At 38.7% G+C, this 17,500-nt stretch overlaps 3 protein-coding genes across 7 annotated transcripts in view; 2 read left to right on the top strand and 1 right to left on the bottom strand.

Moving 5' to 3' along the window:
• si:dkey-219e21.2 (E3 ubiquitin-protein ligase TRIM39) overlaps positions 1–3,405 on the top strand; it is an 8,017-nt gene extending 4,612 nt beyond the window's left edge. The window contains exons 8-11 of the mRNA XM_047816970.1: positions 671–722; positions 2,155–2,181; positions 2,355–2,381; positions 2,547–3,405. Coding sequence (XP_047672926.1) covers positions 671–722; positions 2,155–2,181; positions 2,355–2,381; positions 2,547–3,064 — 624 coding nt within the window. The 3' untranslated portion in view covers positions 3,065–3,405. The remainder of the gene's footprint in view (positions 1–670; positions 723–2,154; positions 2,182–2,354; positions 2,382–2,546) is intronic.
• A 455-nt stretch (positions 3,406–3,860) lies between these two features.
• LOC113655060 (CD209 antigen-like protein C) lies at positions 3,861–12,338 on the bottom strand. Of its 5 annotated transcripts, none has more exons than XM_047817684.1 (6): positions 8,600–9,246; positions 8,410–8,520; positions 7,033–7,140; positions 6,578–6,672; positions 5,974–6,098; positions 3,861–4,825 (listed from the first exon to the last, which is right to left on the bottom strand). In XM_047817684.1, exons 1-6 carry the CDS (start codon positions 8,631–8,633, stop codon positions 4,645–4,647), a joined length of 654 nt encoding a protein of 217 aa, XP_047673640.1. In that variant the 5' UTR covers positions 8,634–9,246; the 3' UTR covers positions 3,861–4,644. The 5 variants fall into 5 exon arrangements, 4 of the variants coding, with proteins under 4 accessions (XP_047673640.1, XP_047673639.1, XP_047673641.1 ...); XM_047817683.1 differs by having other exon boundaries at positions 6,578–6,738; positions 8,600–8,776; XM_047817685.1 differs by having other exon boundaries at positions 6,578–6,669; positions 8,600–8,776.
• A 245-nt stretch (positions 12,339–12,583) lies between these two features.
• mfsd8 (major facilitator superfamily domain containing 8) overlaps positions 12,584–17,500 on the top strand; it is a 10,321-nt gene continuing 5,404 nt past the window's right edge. The window contains exons 1-7 of the mRNA XM_027165339.2: positions 12,584–12,975; positions 14,478–14,551; positions 15,500–15,543; positions 16,023–16,263; positions 16,345–16,458; positions 16,572–16,716; positions 16,793–16,851. Coding sequence (XP_027021140.1) covers positions 12,920–12,975; positions 14,478–14,551; positions 15,500–15,543; positions 16,023–16,263; positions 16,345–16,458; positions 16,572–16,716; positions 16,793–16,851 — 733 coding nt within the window. The 5' untranslated portion in view covers positions 12,584–12,919. The remainder of the gene's footprint in view (positions 12,976–14,477; positions 14,552–15,499; positions 15,544–16,022; positions 16,264–16,344; positions 16,459–16,571; positions 16,717–16,792; positions 16,852–17,500) is intronic.

Below are 17,500 nucleotides of genomic sequence, written 5' to 3'. Positions count from 1 at the left end.
AGTAAAATGAAACGACGACAGAATAGTAAAAGAAAATGTAAAGCTTAAAATGTCTTTTAATTTACCTTAAAATTTAACTAAACTAATAAAATGTAAAAAAAAATAAAAATAAAAATAATAAATTAAAATGAAATCATTTTAAAATTAAAATGTCATTAAAGAAAAATTAAATAGAATTTTATTCTAATTAATTAATCGATTAATCGAATAATTAATTAATTTAAATGTAGTTAAATGTATTAAAATACCTTAAGAATTATTTATAATAATCTGTGTGTGTGTGTGTGTGTGTGTGTGTGTGTGTGTGTGTGTGTGTGTGTGTGTGTGTGTGTGTGTGTGTGTAGGGTAAAGCTAAGAGAAATTAGTTTGGCTTTTATGACACAGATGTTTGTCAGTATATTGAGGTGATAAGGATATGATAAGCTCGTTCCTGAGTACCAGGAAACTCTGGGTGAAGTTCAGTGCCGGGTTTTTCTCATGCACGCTGAACGAGATCTTTAGCACCGTGCGATAAGACCCGAGATCGACCGTATGACCTCTGTGTGTGCACGAAATACGATAAGATGCTCTACAGGCTCTCTTCATTCATATCTTACAGCATGCGACAATAACCGAAGCATGTAATAATCAAAAATCTTCCACGCTCTCTCTTCTTTTGTCCTTAATTCAGGATGTGGTTTCTCAGCTGTGGCTTTTGGCAAAGCAGCGATCCTGGGAAGCAGGTAAGAAAATGGAAGACTCTCCTCACTAACAATTTTCATTTAGTAAAGAAACGTTGTCTTTTCTCTCCCTGTGATGATAAAACAAACAAAGAAAAATGCTCCTTGTTACTACTCACTACAGAAGATTGTAAAGAGCGTAAAGTTACCTCTATTCGGCGCTAACGCTGGAGACTCCTTCCTCCTCCCCTCACAAATAAACTGTGTAAGGGATTACACACGGTCATACAATGTGTAGTTACTATAGCAACAATGACACTATTTACATGTAATTATAGTAACGATAACATACTAATACAAACCTGTGATTTACAGTTGCACTATTGTTAGAGCTGCTGTTCTAGCCAATGAATCAACACCTTCTGACCAATCAGAGACCAGAATTCAACAGAATCATTTACGAATACATCTGACTCAAAAAGTCATGAAATCTCTATAGAAAAATATTGATATAACTTGTTTAAGTTGTTTAAAAAATACTGTAAACATCTGAGATCCCATAGCAACCGCCTAACAGCACCATAGCAACCACCTGGGATACCCCAGAAACCATCAAATACCACCAAGTAAAACCATAATAACCACTTGGGATACCATAGCAACCATCAAATACCAATTATTAACATCATCAAAACCATCTGGGATTCAGTAGAAGCTATCAAATATAACCTAGCAGCACTATTGCAGCCACTGGGATGCCGCAGAAGTCATCAAATACCACCTAGCAGCACTATACCAACCACCAGAGATACCATAGCAACCATCAAATTCCACCTACCAACACTAACATAACCACCGGGGATACCTAGAAATAATCAAAGACCACTTAGCAACACCATAGCAACCACAAGGAATACTAGCAACCAACAAATACCACTTAGCAATACCAAAGCAATGATCAAATTCCACCTAGCAACACCATAGTAACCACCTGGGATACCATAGTACCCATCAAATACCACCTAGCAACACCAAAGCAACCAAACCCAAACCCAACCTGGGATACAATACGTGCCATCAAATATGACCTAGCAACACTATACAGTAGCAACACAACAGGAACAATTCAATTCTACCAAGCATTACCATGGGAACCACATAGCAACCAAATTAGAAACCAACTAAACCAACTTAGCTGCCCAAGAAAACTTTAATAACACGTGAAATACCATAGCAACCACATAGCAACACCCTTGCAACCTCTTGGAACACCTTAGCAACCACTCAGCAACACATACGATACACATTAGCCACACTGGTGTTTGTGAAAGGTTTAAGCTTTAACTTTTTTAAGTTCAGGGATTACAGAAACGTAACTGTTTCCTGTTCAGTGATTACTGACACGTAACTGTTTCCTGTTCAGTGATTACTGACACGTAACTGTTTCCTGTTCAGTGATTACTGACACGTAACTGTTTCTTGTTTTCTAAAACAGGTACACAACAGTACATACCCAACTCTGGTAAGTTTCCATACAAAATATTATAGATAATTACATCATGTATCAGATCTTAATAATAATAATCAGGAAGCAGTGTGTGTGTGTGTGTGTGTGTGTGTGTGTGTGTGTGTGTGTGTGTGTGTGTGTGTGTGTGTGTTCTTTCATCTGAGTAATCTGTCTTTCATGTTTTATAGTGTGGAACTGGATCACCAGCGCTTCAGGTACAAGATATGAATGAATGAATGATAAATAAATAAACAAACAAACAATCAAACAAACAAACAAACAAACAAACAAACAAACAAACAAATAAATAAATAAATAAATTCTCGATATCATTTAAACCAGACATTAACTTCCACTTTTTCTTCCTCTGCGTATCCCAGTCAATGTTACCCTCGACCCTCTGACAGCTCACCCCTGGCTGCTGGTCTCCGATGATCAGAAGAGGGTACAGGAGGGTCCGGAGGAAGCCGACCTGCCGTACAGCCCTCAGCGCTTCGACAGCTGGCCGTGCGTCCTGGGCTGGACGGGCTACACCAGAGGCCGCAGCTACTGGGAAGTGGATTTAGCGAACAACGGCTACTGGAGAATCGGAGTCACCGCCGCGTCATCTAAGAGGCACGGCCGCTTCCCCATGAAGCCTTCGAAAGGGTACTGGGTGCTGTGGAGGAGCACACGGCAATTCTACGCATGCACGGACCCCGAGACGCTGCTGCCTCTCACGCTGGTGCCCAAGAAGATGGGAATATACGTCGACTACGAGGAAGGCCAGATCTCTTTCTACAACGTCGAGAACAAATCGCACATCTTCACCTTCACGGGGAATTTCCACGGGAAACTTTACCCTCTCTTCGCCCCGCTGGACGGCAGGACCGTCATGACTATATCCTCTCCTAAATAGATGGTTTCCTTTCTGTCGCACACGACACGGAACATTTTAACGACCTGTCCTTAATTCAGCAACGGAGTAGCATTATTTAATATATTTATGACATCTTATTAAACTATTGTATAAGCATGCACTATACTTTCTGTCTTTCTCTCTATGTTCATTTAATACTGTAATTGTAATTGCTGCTAGACTGCACTTTATTTTACACAGATTATGTCTTCATGTCTTCTTGTAATACTGTACCTATAGGAATATTTGTCATATCGAGCACATTGTTGTCAGAGGATGACCGATAGTTTCATTTTGTTAGAAATTTGTTAACTTTCTCTTCAATTAATTGCATTTCAGTGCATAATGTGAATTTGTCCATATATTTTTTCATTGATTAACGAGGACAGAAAAAGGTACATAATACTGTATATACATGTAAAGGCTTGGGGGATGGGGCACGGTGGCTTAGCGGTTAGCACGTTCGCTTCACACCTCCAGGGTCGGCGGTTCGGTTCGATTGTGTGGAGTTTGCATGTTCTACCCGTGCCTCTGGGGTTTCCTCCGGGTACTCCGGTTTCCTCCCCCGGTCCAAAGACATGCATGGTAGGTTGATTGGCATCTCTGGCAAATTGTCCGTAGTGTGTGAGTGTGTGTGAGTGAATGAGAGTGTGTGTGTGCCCTGTGATGGGTTGGCACTCCGTCCAGGGTGTATCCTGCCTTGATGCCCGATGACGCCTGAGATAGGCACAGGCTCCCCGTGACCCGAGAAGTTCGGATAAGCGGTAGAAGACGAATGAATGAATGTAAAGGCTTCTTTCAGACTTGATGAATTTAATTAAATTGGCTTTTTTTTAAGAAAAGATAAAAAGATATTTGCAGTGAATAGAACGTTTTTAGTCTAACCTATAATATATAGCTTATGTAGGTTTGAGAAAGAAAACATTTGTAAAAAAGAGTTAATAAATGGTTAACACTCATTGTTCACTGTTTAAACTCAATAAGCAACAGAAATCAGGGTGAGGATCATCGAAACAGGCTAATGTTTACAGTCAACTCCAAAAATATTGGCACCCTATCTTTGAAAAAGAACAATAAAGGCCTTCTTGAGAACAAGACATCTAGTGGAGTGCTGAATCCTCATCAATGAATCTTCTTCAATTCTCACCGCAACTACAACTGAGCAAATGTTGTAGTTATTCATGAACATGATGTTCACGTTTGATGGAAAAAAAAGAGGACTGTATAAGAGTTAAAGCTATCAGTCGTACCGGAAATCATGGAAGTGGAATGTTGATGTTTTGGGCTGTTTTCTGGCTTGTACAGTACCTAATATTTTGTTGCATCTATCAGGAAGTTCTGAGATGACCATAGACCATAATATGGACCATATGGACCTAATATCAATGTTGAACTCATTCTTTGGATTATATACAAGCCCTGAAATCCAAGACAACATCCAGGACAAGTGTCTCCATCATCACAGGAATTCACAGTCACAGAAAGATCCTCAGTGCTGTTATCTTCCTCCATTCCACTGGATGTTTCACCCAGGAAAACATTTTGGATTTTGAGAAAATACTGTATAATTTTCAGAATATTTATTTATCTCCACTGGAAGGGTGCCAATAATTTTGGAGATGATTGATGATCTCTGGCATAATGTCCATGGGTTTCTCACATAGCCAGGGACCGTAGGACTCGCAGTCCGACGCAAACACGCTTCCGTCTCCTCTCAGGTCTGCGCAGTCTCTGTGTTCAGCGTCCCACTGCACATTTATGCTAAACACACACACACACACACACACACACACACACACACACACACACACACACACACACACACACACACACACACACACACACACACACACACACATAAAGAATTAGATAATCTAGTATAATTACAGAATAACTCACAACAAGCCTTGCTGTTATAGAAAAATAATCTACAACTCCAATTTCCTAAAACACCACCATCTCAACTGTTCCTCTGCAAAACTACTTAAAAATTTTATTGACTATTAAAACACAGCTCACGGTTATTAATTGTATTCGAGAACATTTAGTGTTGTGGTTCAACCCCGTCAATCAAACGATCTCGTTCCTTTTCTCGGTAACGTTAGAGCTATAACACTGAAACTGGAGACTCCTTCCATAAATGCTGAATATTTTGATAAATATTTATATGATTATCATTCTGCTCCAAAAGCGTTAGTTATTACTACAGAAAAGGTGACGTATTAGAACAAGAGACTTAAAGGTGCCCTTCCACACAAAACCGTTTTTCTTGTATTTTTTGATATGTGTTAGATCCGGTCAGCTCTAGCTACTGAAAAGAAATAATCGGAGAAATCAGGTCAGTTAGAAAAGCTGCTCAGTGTGACGTAGAATTGATCGAGCTCATTACTATTCATGAGCTCTCCCACTCGAGACCGCGCCCACAGAATTCGTATAGCTCAGCGAGTTTCCTATACAGCAAGGATGGCTGAACGCCAATATACCTGAAGAAGCCATTCTGCCGCAATTCCAGGTGATTGTAAACAAAGTTCCTCTAGCCTAGGCTACTTATTGCGCTGGGTGAATGAATACTCATGCTCTCATATCCTAGCGGTTAGCCAATCGGAGCCAAGCAGCAAAGCTCATTGAATATTAATAAGAACTGGCGCAAATCGAGCTGAGTCTTCCTGCAGGCTTTCTATACCACACTAGAATGGCTTGAAACAAGGTAACCGAGGCATTTTTTCCACAGAAAAATGTTAGAGTCCGTGGTAAACGTCAGACATCACCACAAAAGTAATGAAATACGTGTAAGGAATCCCTATAAGGAAATATAATCGGAAAAGTATCACGATCGGTTCTAATGACGATCTCACGTGATGTCTCATGAAATGACTCGACGTTGGATATTTAATTTTCAGGGTACTTACAACCTGTGGTCTTGTAGCAGTGTTCCATCAAGCCAAGCCCACACACCTTCTGCCTCTGCGTCACTGAGGCCGATCCACAGAAACGGCGTCTCTGAAAACCGGCTCATCTGACCGACGATAAACTCCTGTAATATCGAGACCTGTTTTTAAACTGAAACACTTTTGTATAGTTTAGAAAGCTAGCGAGCATGTTCGATATGTCAGGAAGTCATTTTGTGCATATTTCCGTATGCTAATAATAAAGCTAGTAGAAGAGGCGGAGCTTTCAGACTAAATTTGCAAGGAAGCATGATTGACAGGTGAACAGACCATAGTTATTGATAGTAATAAATACTGTAAGTCAGTTGTTGTAAATGATATACAACGTATAAATAAGTAGGTAAATATTTACATAGATCCTTCAGTTTATGTGCATGTGTGTGTGTTCACAGCATTTAGCTCCCAAATACTGCTGAGGTAGAAGCTGGTCTTAGGTCTATAGGTTCATGAGATGATGGAGCTAAAATCCAATTTAAATAAGTGATGTCTAGAACTAAAGAGTCATGACTAGTCGTAGTTTCCTTCTGTTTCTTCTGATGCTATCAGCCTGTTGATCCATTCTTACCATCTCAGCTTCATACTGAATGATGGCCAGGCTGGCGTTGTGCTTGGCGCAGTATTTCACACTCTCAGTCCACTTCCTGTCCTCCTCCAGTCCTGCTGAGATGAAGTAGCAGTGACCCTTAAACCTGTGCCAACCTTTCAAGCAAAGCTGGCATTGAGGGTCTAACATGACCCAGGGGAAATGATAGAGATAATAATAATAATAATAATAATAATAATAATAATAATAATAATAATAATAATAATAATAATATAGTGAACCTGGCAAATAACCTGAGGATTTACTATGTATTAATAGTGTGGGTGCCAATAATTTTGAAAGTCGTGTTTCTATGCTTGAACACACAAAACTGAAGAGATATTAATAATCTATTTATTTTATATTTCTGTCGAGTATCTCAGCACTTATTCAGTGTTAATGAGATGCAGGAGACACATCGCCATTGTTACAGTCACCTGAAGTGATGTTGTGCAGGAGTGCAGTGAGGCGCTGGATTTCTGCATGAAGCTGTAACTTCTCTCCATCTGCACCTCTGTCATTCAGACCGACGTTTACACTCAGCACTGAGAGAGAGAGAGAGAGAGAGAGAGAGAGAGAGAGAGAGAGAGAGAGAGAAAGAAAGAAAGAAAGAAAGAAAGAAAGAAAAGAGTAAAAGAAAGGAAGAAAGAGAGTAAAAAATGGAAGAAAGAAAGAAAGAAAGAAAGAAAGAAAGAAAGAACGACCCCTCAACCCGCACTCCCACTCGTTCAGCCCGCACAACCCACCTCCCGACTCCCCCCCCCTCGTCACCCTTCCGACACCCTCCTCCCCGCCCTCCCTACCCCCCGCCCGCCCGCCCTCCCTCCCCTCCCTCCCGCCCTCCCGCCTGCCCCGCGTCCCCCCGCCCGCCCCTCGCTCCCCCCTCCCGCCCGCCCTCCCCTCGCCCCCCGCCCGCCCGCCCTCCCGCCCGCCCCGCGTCCCCCCCCCCTCCCGCCCGCCCCTCCCGCCCGCCCGCCCGCCCCCCCGCGCCCGCGCGCCCGCCCGCCCTCCCTCCCGCCCGCCCTCCCGCCCTCCCGCCCCCCTCCTCCCGCTCCCCCTCCCTCCCTCCCGCCCGCCCTCCCGCCCTCCCTCCCGCCTCCCTCCCGCCGTCCCGCCCCCTCCCTCCCCCCTCCCTCCCTCCCCTCCTCCCCCCTTCCCGCCCTCCCGCCCTCCCTCCCGCCTCACTCCCTCCCTCCCGCCCTCCCTCCCTCCCTCCTCCCCTCTTCCCCCCTTCCCTCCCTCCCTCCCGCCCTCCCGCCCGCCCTCCCTCCCGCCCTCCCTCCATAAAGAAAGGACCTGTTATTAAACTGTTATAAACGTATAAATTCCTATTTATATCCCATTAAAACAGAAGGTATTTTTGCACTGATGCTGTGCAGATGTTCACATTACCATTTAAAATGCTTCAGCTCATCTGTAAGGATTAAGAGCTACAAATATACATAACATTTACATTGCTAATGGTCCGGTCCTCTTTTTTCTTTCTTTTTTTTGTTACTCACTAAACATCTTGTTGATAAAAAATAAATATATTCTTTAATACGGTGTGTGAACCTTCGCACTCAGCTCCACAGTATATTATTTTAATTCGACATTTTATTTTTCTCCACACAAGTTAAAAACTCTACACAATATTATCCAATTCAACACAATTCGGTGGCGAGGAAGAAGAACCTCCCTGAGACGACATGAAGAAGAAGAAGAAACCAGGAGAGAATCCAGACTGTGCATCACATCAGTGTTTGTGAAGAAGAGGCAGGATTTATGGGTCGAGATAAAAGAAAAGATAAGTGACGGTTTTATATCAGACTTACAAAAGTGCACACTTGTGATCAAAAGTCCTTTCATAACCACGATGATGATAAAGACAAGAACCAAGTTCACCCACGGTCTCGCAGATCCTTTATCAAGCTTATATTCCTTATCTGCGATAAACCATAAAAATGGTTTATATAACAAACAACTCGCAGGAAATTCTATTTACCTGTAAATAACAGGACGTACCTGGATCCTGTGGAGTGTTGGTATGAATCTCCATTACTCTCACTATATATTACAAATAATATGGAATTAATAATCCTATAATATATATTATAACACACACACACACACACACACACACAAATACACACACACTCCACTCAGTTGCTGCAATGATTCTGAAAGATCCTTTAATGTGAATTTTTTCTTGTTCTTATTTGTTTCAGCAACACTTCTCTTTTAGGGATGTGTGAAAGTCATCAGGAGAAACTGTGAGAACGAGAAACGTTGATGCACAAACCCTTCTGTCCTTCTGTGAAATGCTAAACCGTCACCACTTTGTGGTTCTTACATATATATATTTTACTCATTGCAACTTCCTCTTCCAGAGAATTCTGCAGACGTTAACCAACCTGTATGATGAAGTGAAAACAGCAGCTAGGAAACAACTGTGTGTCACTCTGTGTGTGTTACATCCTGTAGTAATGGTGTAATGCAGTGATGCTGTCTGCACGTGGATCTCTTTTTTGCACCGTCGGTAACGGGATTTGAGACAAGAGGCGTGGTTTAACTTAAAGTTCTCACTCTCTCTCACTCATTCTCTACCACTTATCCGAACTACCTCGGGTCACGGGGACGTCATCTCAGGCGTCATCGGGCATCGAGGCAGGATACACCCTGGACGGAGTGCCAACCCATCACAGGGCACACACACACTCTCATTCACTCACACACTCACACACTACGGACAATTTTCCAGAGATGCCAATCAACCTACCATGCATGTCTTTGGACCGGGGGAGGAAACCGGAGTACCCGGAGGAAACCCCTGAGGAACGGGGAGAACATGCAAACTCCACACACACAAGGAGGCGTGAATCGAACCCCCAACCCTGGAGGTTTGAGGCGAACGTGCTAACCACTAAGCCACCGTGCCCCCAACCGTGCCCCTGAGCAAGGCCCTTAACCCTCAGTTGTAAAAATGTAAATAAATTGTAAGTCACTCTGCATATGGGTTTGTCTGCTAAATGACAGAAATGTAAATAGAGCTTTCAGAATCAGAATCAGGTTCATTGGTCAAGTGTGTCGACACACACAAGGAATCTGTGTCAACAACTTCTTAAAACTACAATAACATAATATTACACACAATGTCAAAAAATAGCTCACAATATTTATTAGCATATAATGTCGGAAAATATTCCATACGATGACGACGTTATTACCGTAATACTGGATATTTATCTTTTGCTAGGAATAAGATTTAAAAAAAACTGGTTTAAAGGTACAATTTTTTTTTAATAATTTGAAGAATATTACAATATGAATATAAAGAATATAAGCAGTCTGAATAACACAGTAAACAGTAACGAGTTTAAGGTTCGGTTGTAATAGTTTGTAAATATATCTACGATAATGTTGGTAAATTATTATTTTATACTTTGCCTAATCTATTAGCATTATGTAAGAAACTTCTTTTTTTAATTCAATAACTAACTAATACACATTCAGGAAAGAATACTTTACAAAAACAACATATATATATATTTTTTACAATTACTAAAAAGTCGAATGTTTTATATTTATAGTGAAGCTGTAAAAAAAAAAAAAAACATTTTAATTCACATAATTGGACTGTAAAGTCTCCTGATGTGACATAAAGCTAAACAACTTCCCCTGAATGAATATAAGCAGTTTGTTATTTACTGTTTGATTGGGATTAATAAAGCGGAGGATTTGTTCGCACATTATGCTGACAGCAGCTGGACAGAGAATTGGTCATAAAATATCTGAGCAAAGTCTGATCGTCTGATCACGTGATCTATCCTCCTTCTGCAAAGCTGATACACGCTCATCCTTTACAGATTCACAGCACTGTTATTAAAATGCACTTTATGCCCTTTTTTATTGTGTTGGTTAACTATAAACCAAAATTTTTCAGTCCACTGTTTAATTAAAAAAAAGTGACAGTATCTGTGCTAGTACTTACTAATCCTTTATCTAATCAAGGCTTTTGTGTGTGTGTGTGTGTGTGTGTGTGTGTGTGTGTGTGTGTGTGTGTGTGTGTGTGTGTGTGTGTGTGTATGTGTGTGTATCAATTCATCTAAAATGTTAATGAATTCATAAAAACTTTGCATATTTATTTGTTTTTGTTGTTTGTCAGTTCACAATTATTTCACTAATTTAGATAGGAATATTTTTATTTCTAATATCGACAAGCACTATTTCTTTTAATAAGTTAAATAACAAAAAGAAAAACATTATACTTATTATAAAATAACGAATGTCAGTTATGTGAACATTTTATTTTATATAGGTAATATATATATATATACATTAGATCGAGAGAGATGAGATAGATAGATAGAATACCGATATGAAAAAATAAAATGTAGATTATAGGGGGGTAGAGATAGAAGAGATAGTAGATATGATATATAGATAGATATACTGATAGAGAGAATAGAACCGAGAGAAAATAAAAGTGTTAATATGTGTAGATATATATTATAGATAGATTATATATATATATATCTATATATATAATATATATATAAACAAAAAAAAATATATAAAACCAAACACACACACCCACACACAAAAAAACCCACATAAATCTATATATATTATATATATATATATAGTATATATATATATATATATATATATATATATATATATATATATAATATTATATACATGTTATTATTATATTTATTATTATTATTATTATTATTACTACTACTATTTTATATGGGTATTATATTAGTATTGTTATTTTATATAGATATTATAAATTATCTACCTGTTTATAAAAGCCTCCATAAATGAAATTAAATAGTAAATGAAACGCTGTTATTATTTATAGACATTTCGGTTAAATTGGTTGATAAATTAAAAAAGAAAATCCTGCACATTTGATAAACACGTTTTATGCAGTCAAACTACCTATATCCCTGAATTTTCAGTCCCAATATCAAAGTGCAGTTTGTTGTAAGCAATAAAGCGCTCTCACTTTTTGTTTTTATGATATTAATATCTGTGGTAACTGCTGGGAAATAAAATATAAATATATTTAATCAGAGTGTTCAGGTAATAAACATTGTTAAGAGCTGTCACTTCATATAGAACTTTATAGAATCAACAGAATTGAACATGGAAACAAACACAACTTTACATGCATTATTATATGTTTTTACTTCCTCGTTCTCTAGACAAAATATACTAATGTCTGGCATTTAAGTACAAATTACATATGTAAATTAGAGATAAAAATGATGTGTAAAGTGGATCACACGTGTCTTTTGCCAACACACAGAAACACAAACATGTTTACTGTGCAGTTCTCTGAGTACTTCAGCTGAGGACAGAGATAAAGAAAGCCCCATAGGTTCCTTAAACTAATCAATCTAATCAGTGACTGGAGCAAAAGTCACTATTTTTATTTTTAACGTCTAATCAAATCCAATCAAATCACTATTTCAGACTGAACGGTGTTTTTTAAAGACAGATATAATATTAAAACAGGATTTGTGATAATGATGTAGAATCTACACCAACCTTTTCATTTTAACTTTAATTATAAAAAAGTAAATCAGTTTCCTTCATTTTTACCTTTCCAAGATGGCGCTGATTTATCCGCACGTGCTCATTGACCTGTTCGTTAATGATCTAATTTTGTTCGTGGTTAACGTATTCGATTACACGTGAAACTAAGATATACTTATATATACACAACTCAATGAGCTTTGAAGTTGAAACATATAATAATAATAATAATAATAATAATAATAATAATAATAATAATAATAATAATAATAAAATTTTATTGTTTGCAGTAAAAAACAGTCTAAATATCAGCACTGTCAATATAATTCGAAATGCATAAATCTATAATGCGACTTGTGAAAGTAGATTAAAATTATAGAATAAATAATAGCTTGCTATCAGAGTAGACCGTAGACTTGCATTGTTCCAATATCGAATCTGTCCCTTTCCAATATGGCGGACGCGTCGACGCAGCTAGCAGGGGCTTTCAATATGGCGGCCAGTTTCTTAACGTTGCTGTTTTCACAGGAGGAAGTTGTCTGAAATCAATAACATTGTTGGACTTCAGACTGTTTGGGGGTTACTTTATAACGCAAACAAGCAAAAAACAGCGTAACAGCTGACAATGGCGATGTCGTGTTGCCGTTTGACGACGTTTCTTGCATCAAATACGAACTCGGAAGCTAATTTAGTTAGCAAGCTAGTCAGAGCTCGTCATAGCTAATCTTAGCTAATCAGAGCTAGCTAGTAAAAATAAGTAGTTTTACTGGCAAAAAGGAGCTGTTTAACATAAAAATGTCTCTTTCTGAATCAGAAGAAAGTTCTCCTCTGCTGAAAGGAGATGCTGAAAGGTGAGTGAAGAGAACTGAGTTCATTCTATATCTCGTTTATTTCTGCTTTTTAAAGAGTAAACAACATCAACAGTAAACAAAAGGAAGTAACGTGACGTATGAAAGTGTTTCTGATAAACGATTATGGAAATAATATATAAAAATAAAATGGTATTTAAGGGAGAAAGAGGCCTGGTGCTGTTGTACAGTGCTGCACATAATAAACCATGTGGTCACGTGATGATAAAGGAAATTAATCACCGACACGATGGTGTGATGAAGCCACTGGAGTCACTGTGAAAAAACTAAAGAGGTTTTATTTTATTTAACTAAAGAAAGTGTTTTATTCACTTTTTTTATTAATATGGATAGCACCTGGTGGTGTTTATTGTAAGTGTTTGTTTGTTGCCTTTTTGGACCCCTTTATCATTTGTAATGTTGCTCCCATATATAACAGTTCGGCTCAAGCCCAGACATTTTTAGGGTCATGATTGTTTCGTTTTGAGGTTTTGTTCAAATCGACCATCGAAAATACCCTCGCTAATGAATGTTTTTTTTTTCATTGGTTGTTGCGTTAAATCTTACCCAGATAGTGCTATTTTCTGATTGGCTATTGTGTAGCCTCTTTTTTTGATTGGCTGATAAGTGACAGGCTCGACTAAGAACTGAGACGCGCTTGATTCCTGCCCGTTTCCATAGAGACAGCGGTGCGGACTGATTCATTTTGTGCGCTGCGGCTTATTAAATATATGATAAATAGTCAAAAAGTTTTTCTGCGTGAGAAATATGATGTGTGGTGGAAGAGCGTGAGAAAAGACGCAAATGAGGGACTGTCACTCTCTATGTGTGATACATGACAGCCCTGCTCATAATACTTTTGTCACTATTATTATTATAATTATTGCTATAATTATTATTATTTGTATTGTTAATAATAACAATAATATTATTGTTGCTGTTGATAATAATAATAATATTAATAACAACAATAATAACAATATTGTTGTTGTTGTTGTTGTTGTTATTATTTTAAGAATTTTCACACATACATGAACATACTGTTATTTTTTTACTGATTTGAAAACACAAATATTTATATTCTGTTGTGTGTTTACAATTTGGGTTCATTAATGTGATTAATTAATTAAAAAAAAAAATTAGATTTCTTACAATTTGTGAAACATGGCAGAAAACCAAAAAGGTTTGAGTTTATACTTTTAGGCTGCTTTTATTTATTTGTTAGTTTTTGTTTGTTTGTTTAATTAATTAATCAATCAATCAATTCATTTTTTAAAAGGTTTGTGTAAGGAGTCTAATAATGAATCCATGTTTTTAAGCTCTGAGTGAACTTTTTGACAAAACATAAACTAGTCATAGTTTTAATGCTTCGCAGCTCAAGTGCAGAAAATGGCTGGATTTTATCCTCCATGTATTGGAGATTTTGTTCCAAAATTGTACATAATTTATTTACATATACTGTATATGAAATAATATTAATAGTAATTTCTTCTATCTTCTTACAGCATACAGGATGCTGAGAGGAGCCGATGGAGGTCAATCAGGGTCATGTACTTCACCATGTTCCTCAGCAGCGTGGGTGAGAGCGAGAACCTCTTTACTGTTCTTATGTGTCAGCACTCGGGTTTAGAAAGAAAGATGTCTCCACGTAAATCGGGTATCTTCTAACAATATCGTGTGATGGCGTTTTCCAAACGTTAAACAAACTAAATCAGCTAGGAGCTACTTTTTTATTCAGTTATTCAAAATATATTCAGATTTTTCAGCACTAGAAATATTGAAGGAAGAGTGGACAGAATTTCCTGAGGCAAGCACACAAAGAGTGACAGCTAGACTAGAGACAGCTGCCTTAAATGGTGCCATGGACTGTTAAATGGTGCCAAAACTTTTCCACATTCAAATTGTGTCCATGTTTCCTTTATTTCTGTCTCTCTCTCTCTCTCTCTCTCTCTCTCTCTCTCTCTCTCTCTCTCCCTCTCTCTCTATCTCCCTCTCTCTCTCTCTGTCTGTCTGTCTCTCTCTCTCTCTCTGTTTCCTTTAATTCTGTCTCTCTTTCTCTCTCTCTGTTTCCTTTCTTTCTGTCTGTCTGTCTGTCTCTGTCTCTCTCTCTCTCTCTGTTTCCTTTATTTCTCTCTCTCTCTCTCCTTTCTTTCTGTCTGTCTCCTTCTCTCTCTCTCTCTCTCTCTCTCTCTGTTTCCTTTCTTTCTGTTTGTCTCTTTCTCTCTCTGTTCTCTCTCTGTTCTCTCTCTCTGTTTCCTTTCTTTCTGTCTGTCTCTTTCTCTCTTTCTCTTTCCCTCTCTCTGTTCTCTCTCTCTCTCTCTCTCTCTCTCTCTCTCTAGCCAAACGTCTTTAAGCTAATTTATGCAGAAGAGCGCAGATCAAGGCTTTAACAGTGACAGTTAAAATTAAACACGCTAGTTTTGTAGATAATTTTACGATACTCAAGATTTTAATCTTGTCAGAAATATTAAAGGTTAAATATTTAGATGTAAGTGCTGTTTACTTTAACTGGAATTGTTCTCTTCAGGTTTCACAATCGTCATCACGTCCATCTGGCCTTATCTACAGAAGGTAAAGACAACATTTGTTCTGCAAATCGGTTCACTTGCAAATGATAATAATAGCAGAGTGCGAAAGTTCGCACACCCTTAGGACGAGTATGAAGATGCACAGAACGGAGAAGAGCAAGAAAAAAAATGTTCTGCTTAAACCAAACCTGTAGCAAAAAAATTAAAAATGAAGGAGAAATAAAAATAGAATAATGTCAAAGAGAATGTTTACAATTTTAAAGGTTTTCATTTACTTTTTACAAATGAGAAACTTTTTCTTATTCTTTTTTGTTATTGTATAATCGGCGGATGCTTAACTATTTTTATTTTGTAGAATTTATTTCTATAGTAGTATACGCTATTGGATTCTCAGAACATAGGGGGTGCAAACTTTTGGATGGTGCTGGAGAGGAGCTAATAAGTAGGAGTAAATCCTAGCCTTAAATACAGTTAGGACTCATCAGTTTGTCTGTCAGACTGTTCATTATTTCCTGGTTTTAGATCGACGTCAGCGCAGACGCTAGTTTCCTTGGTTGGGTCGTGGCCGTGTTCAGCCTCGGACAGATGGTGGCGTCGCCCTTATTTGGACTTTGGTCCAATCATAGACCTCGAAAGGAGCCTCTGGTGTGTTCCATAGTCATCAACATCACAGCTAACATATACTACTCCTACGTGTACCTGCCTCCGTCTCACAACAAATACCACATGCTACTGGCTCGGGCGTTCGTCGGATTCGGAGCAGGTAAAGAGTAAGCTGGAGGATTTTACATAACTGTAGGCGACCGATGCACGATTATATTGACCGTTGTGAAACGTCCTGCAGGTAACGTAGCTGTCGTGAGGTCTTACGTAGCAGGAGCCACTTCGCTGAAGGAGAGAACCAGTGCTATGGCTAACATGAGCGCCTGCCAGGCTCTGGGCTTCATCCTGGGCCCAGGTACCAGAATAAATCTTTACGATAACGTCATCTGAACACGATTCGTCCTGTAGCATTAAACACCGAATGAAAACATGATAGCTACAGTAAAAGGGACGGTGTGTTCTGTCTAGCTCTTCAGGCAGGTCTGTCGTTTATCGGTGAGAAAGGATTCAGCTTGGACGTCATTTCCCTGAAGTTTAACATGTACACGGCGCCGGCGCTGCTCGCCGCCTGCTTCGGCATCATCAACATCCTGCTGGTCCTCATCGTCCTGAGGTAAAGCTCATGCACACGCGTGAGGTCTTTGTCGTTTGTTTGTTTGTTTATTTATTTATTTATTTATTTAATCCAGAGAGCATCATGTCGATGACCACGGCAACCAGATCAGACCCATTAACTACGTCTCAACAGGTAACGTGCTTCTGGAATCGTTGCAATTATTTATTTCACATTTATTACGTAAAATGAATACATGTTTTATTCCTCAGCAATTTGCCAGCCATTTAATTTAATGTCGTGTACAAAAGACGAACCTGTTTATTATTATTTTTATCTGTTTATAGTCTAGTCAGACACCAGTTAGTCCTGAGTCACGTGTTTTTTCTTCTCTACGTGACTTTAGGATTATTTTTGGTCCTGTGTGTTCAGTACAGCATCTGCTATAAATATGTACTACATAGAATACATTTGCAACCCTGTCCGTCGGTCTGTGGACCTCCGGCTGAGGCGTCGCAGTTAAACTCTATGCAAAAGGAAGTTATGGGTTTCACATCATTATTGGCAGGACGTCACCTTCCCCTGTAGCGCACGTCCTCCATCACAACTTCTCCTTGTCACAGCAGCTGAAAGCTGGAGAAAATTAAATATACAAATGGTAACCGTTATATATTTATTTTTTCACATGCCTTCAGGTCCTGACAGACTGGGTTTATATACACAGTATTTTCCACACCGATTATAAGGCGCAGTCTCAATTACGGGTCTATTTCTGTCCTTAACCCATACATAAGTGTACACTGTATTATAAGGCGCATGCTAAAACATACGGTCTACAAAGAAA

This window comes from Tachysurus fulvidraco, chromosome 8 (genome assembly GCF_022655615.1).
Source record: "Tachysurus fulvidraco isolate hzauxx_2018 chromosome 8, HZAU_PFXX_2.0, whole genome shotgun sequence".
Lineage (NCBI taxonomy): Eukaryota > Metazoa > Chordata > Actinopteri > Siluriformes > Bagridae > Tachysurus > Tachysurus fulvidraco.
The sequence above is the reverse complement of the archived record's forward strand: the minus strand, read 5'-3'. Positions and strand labels throughout refer to the sequence as shown.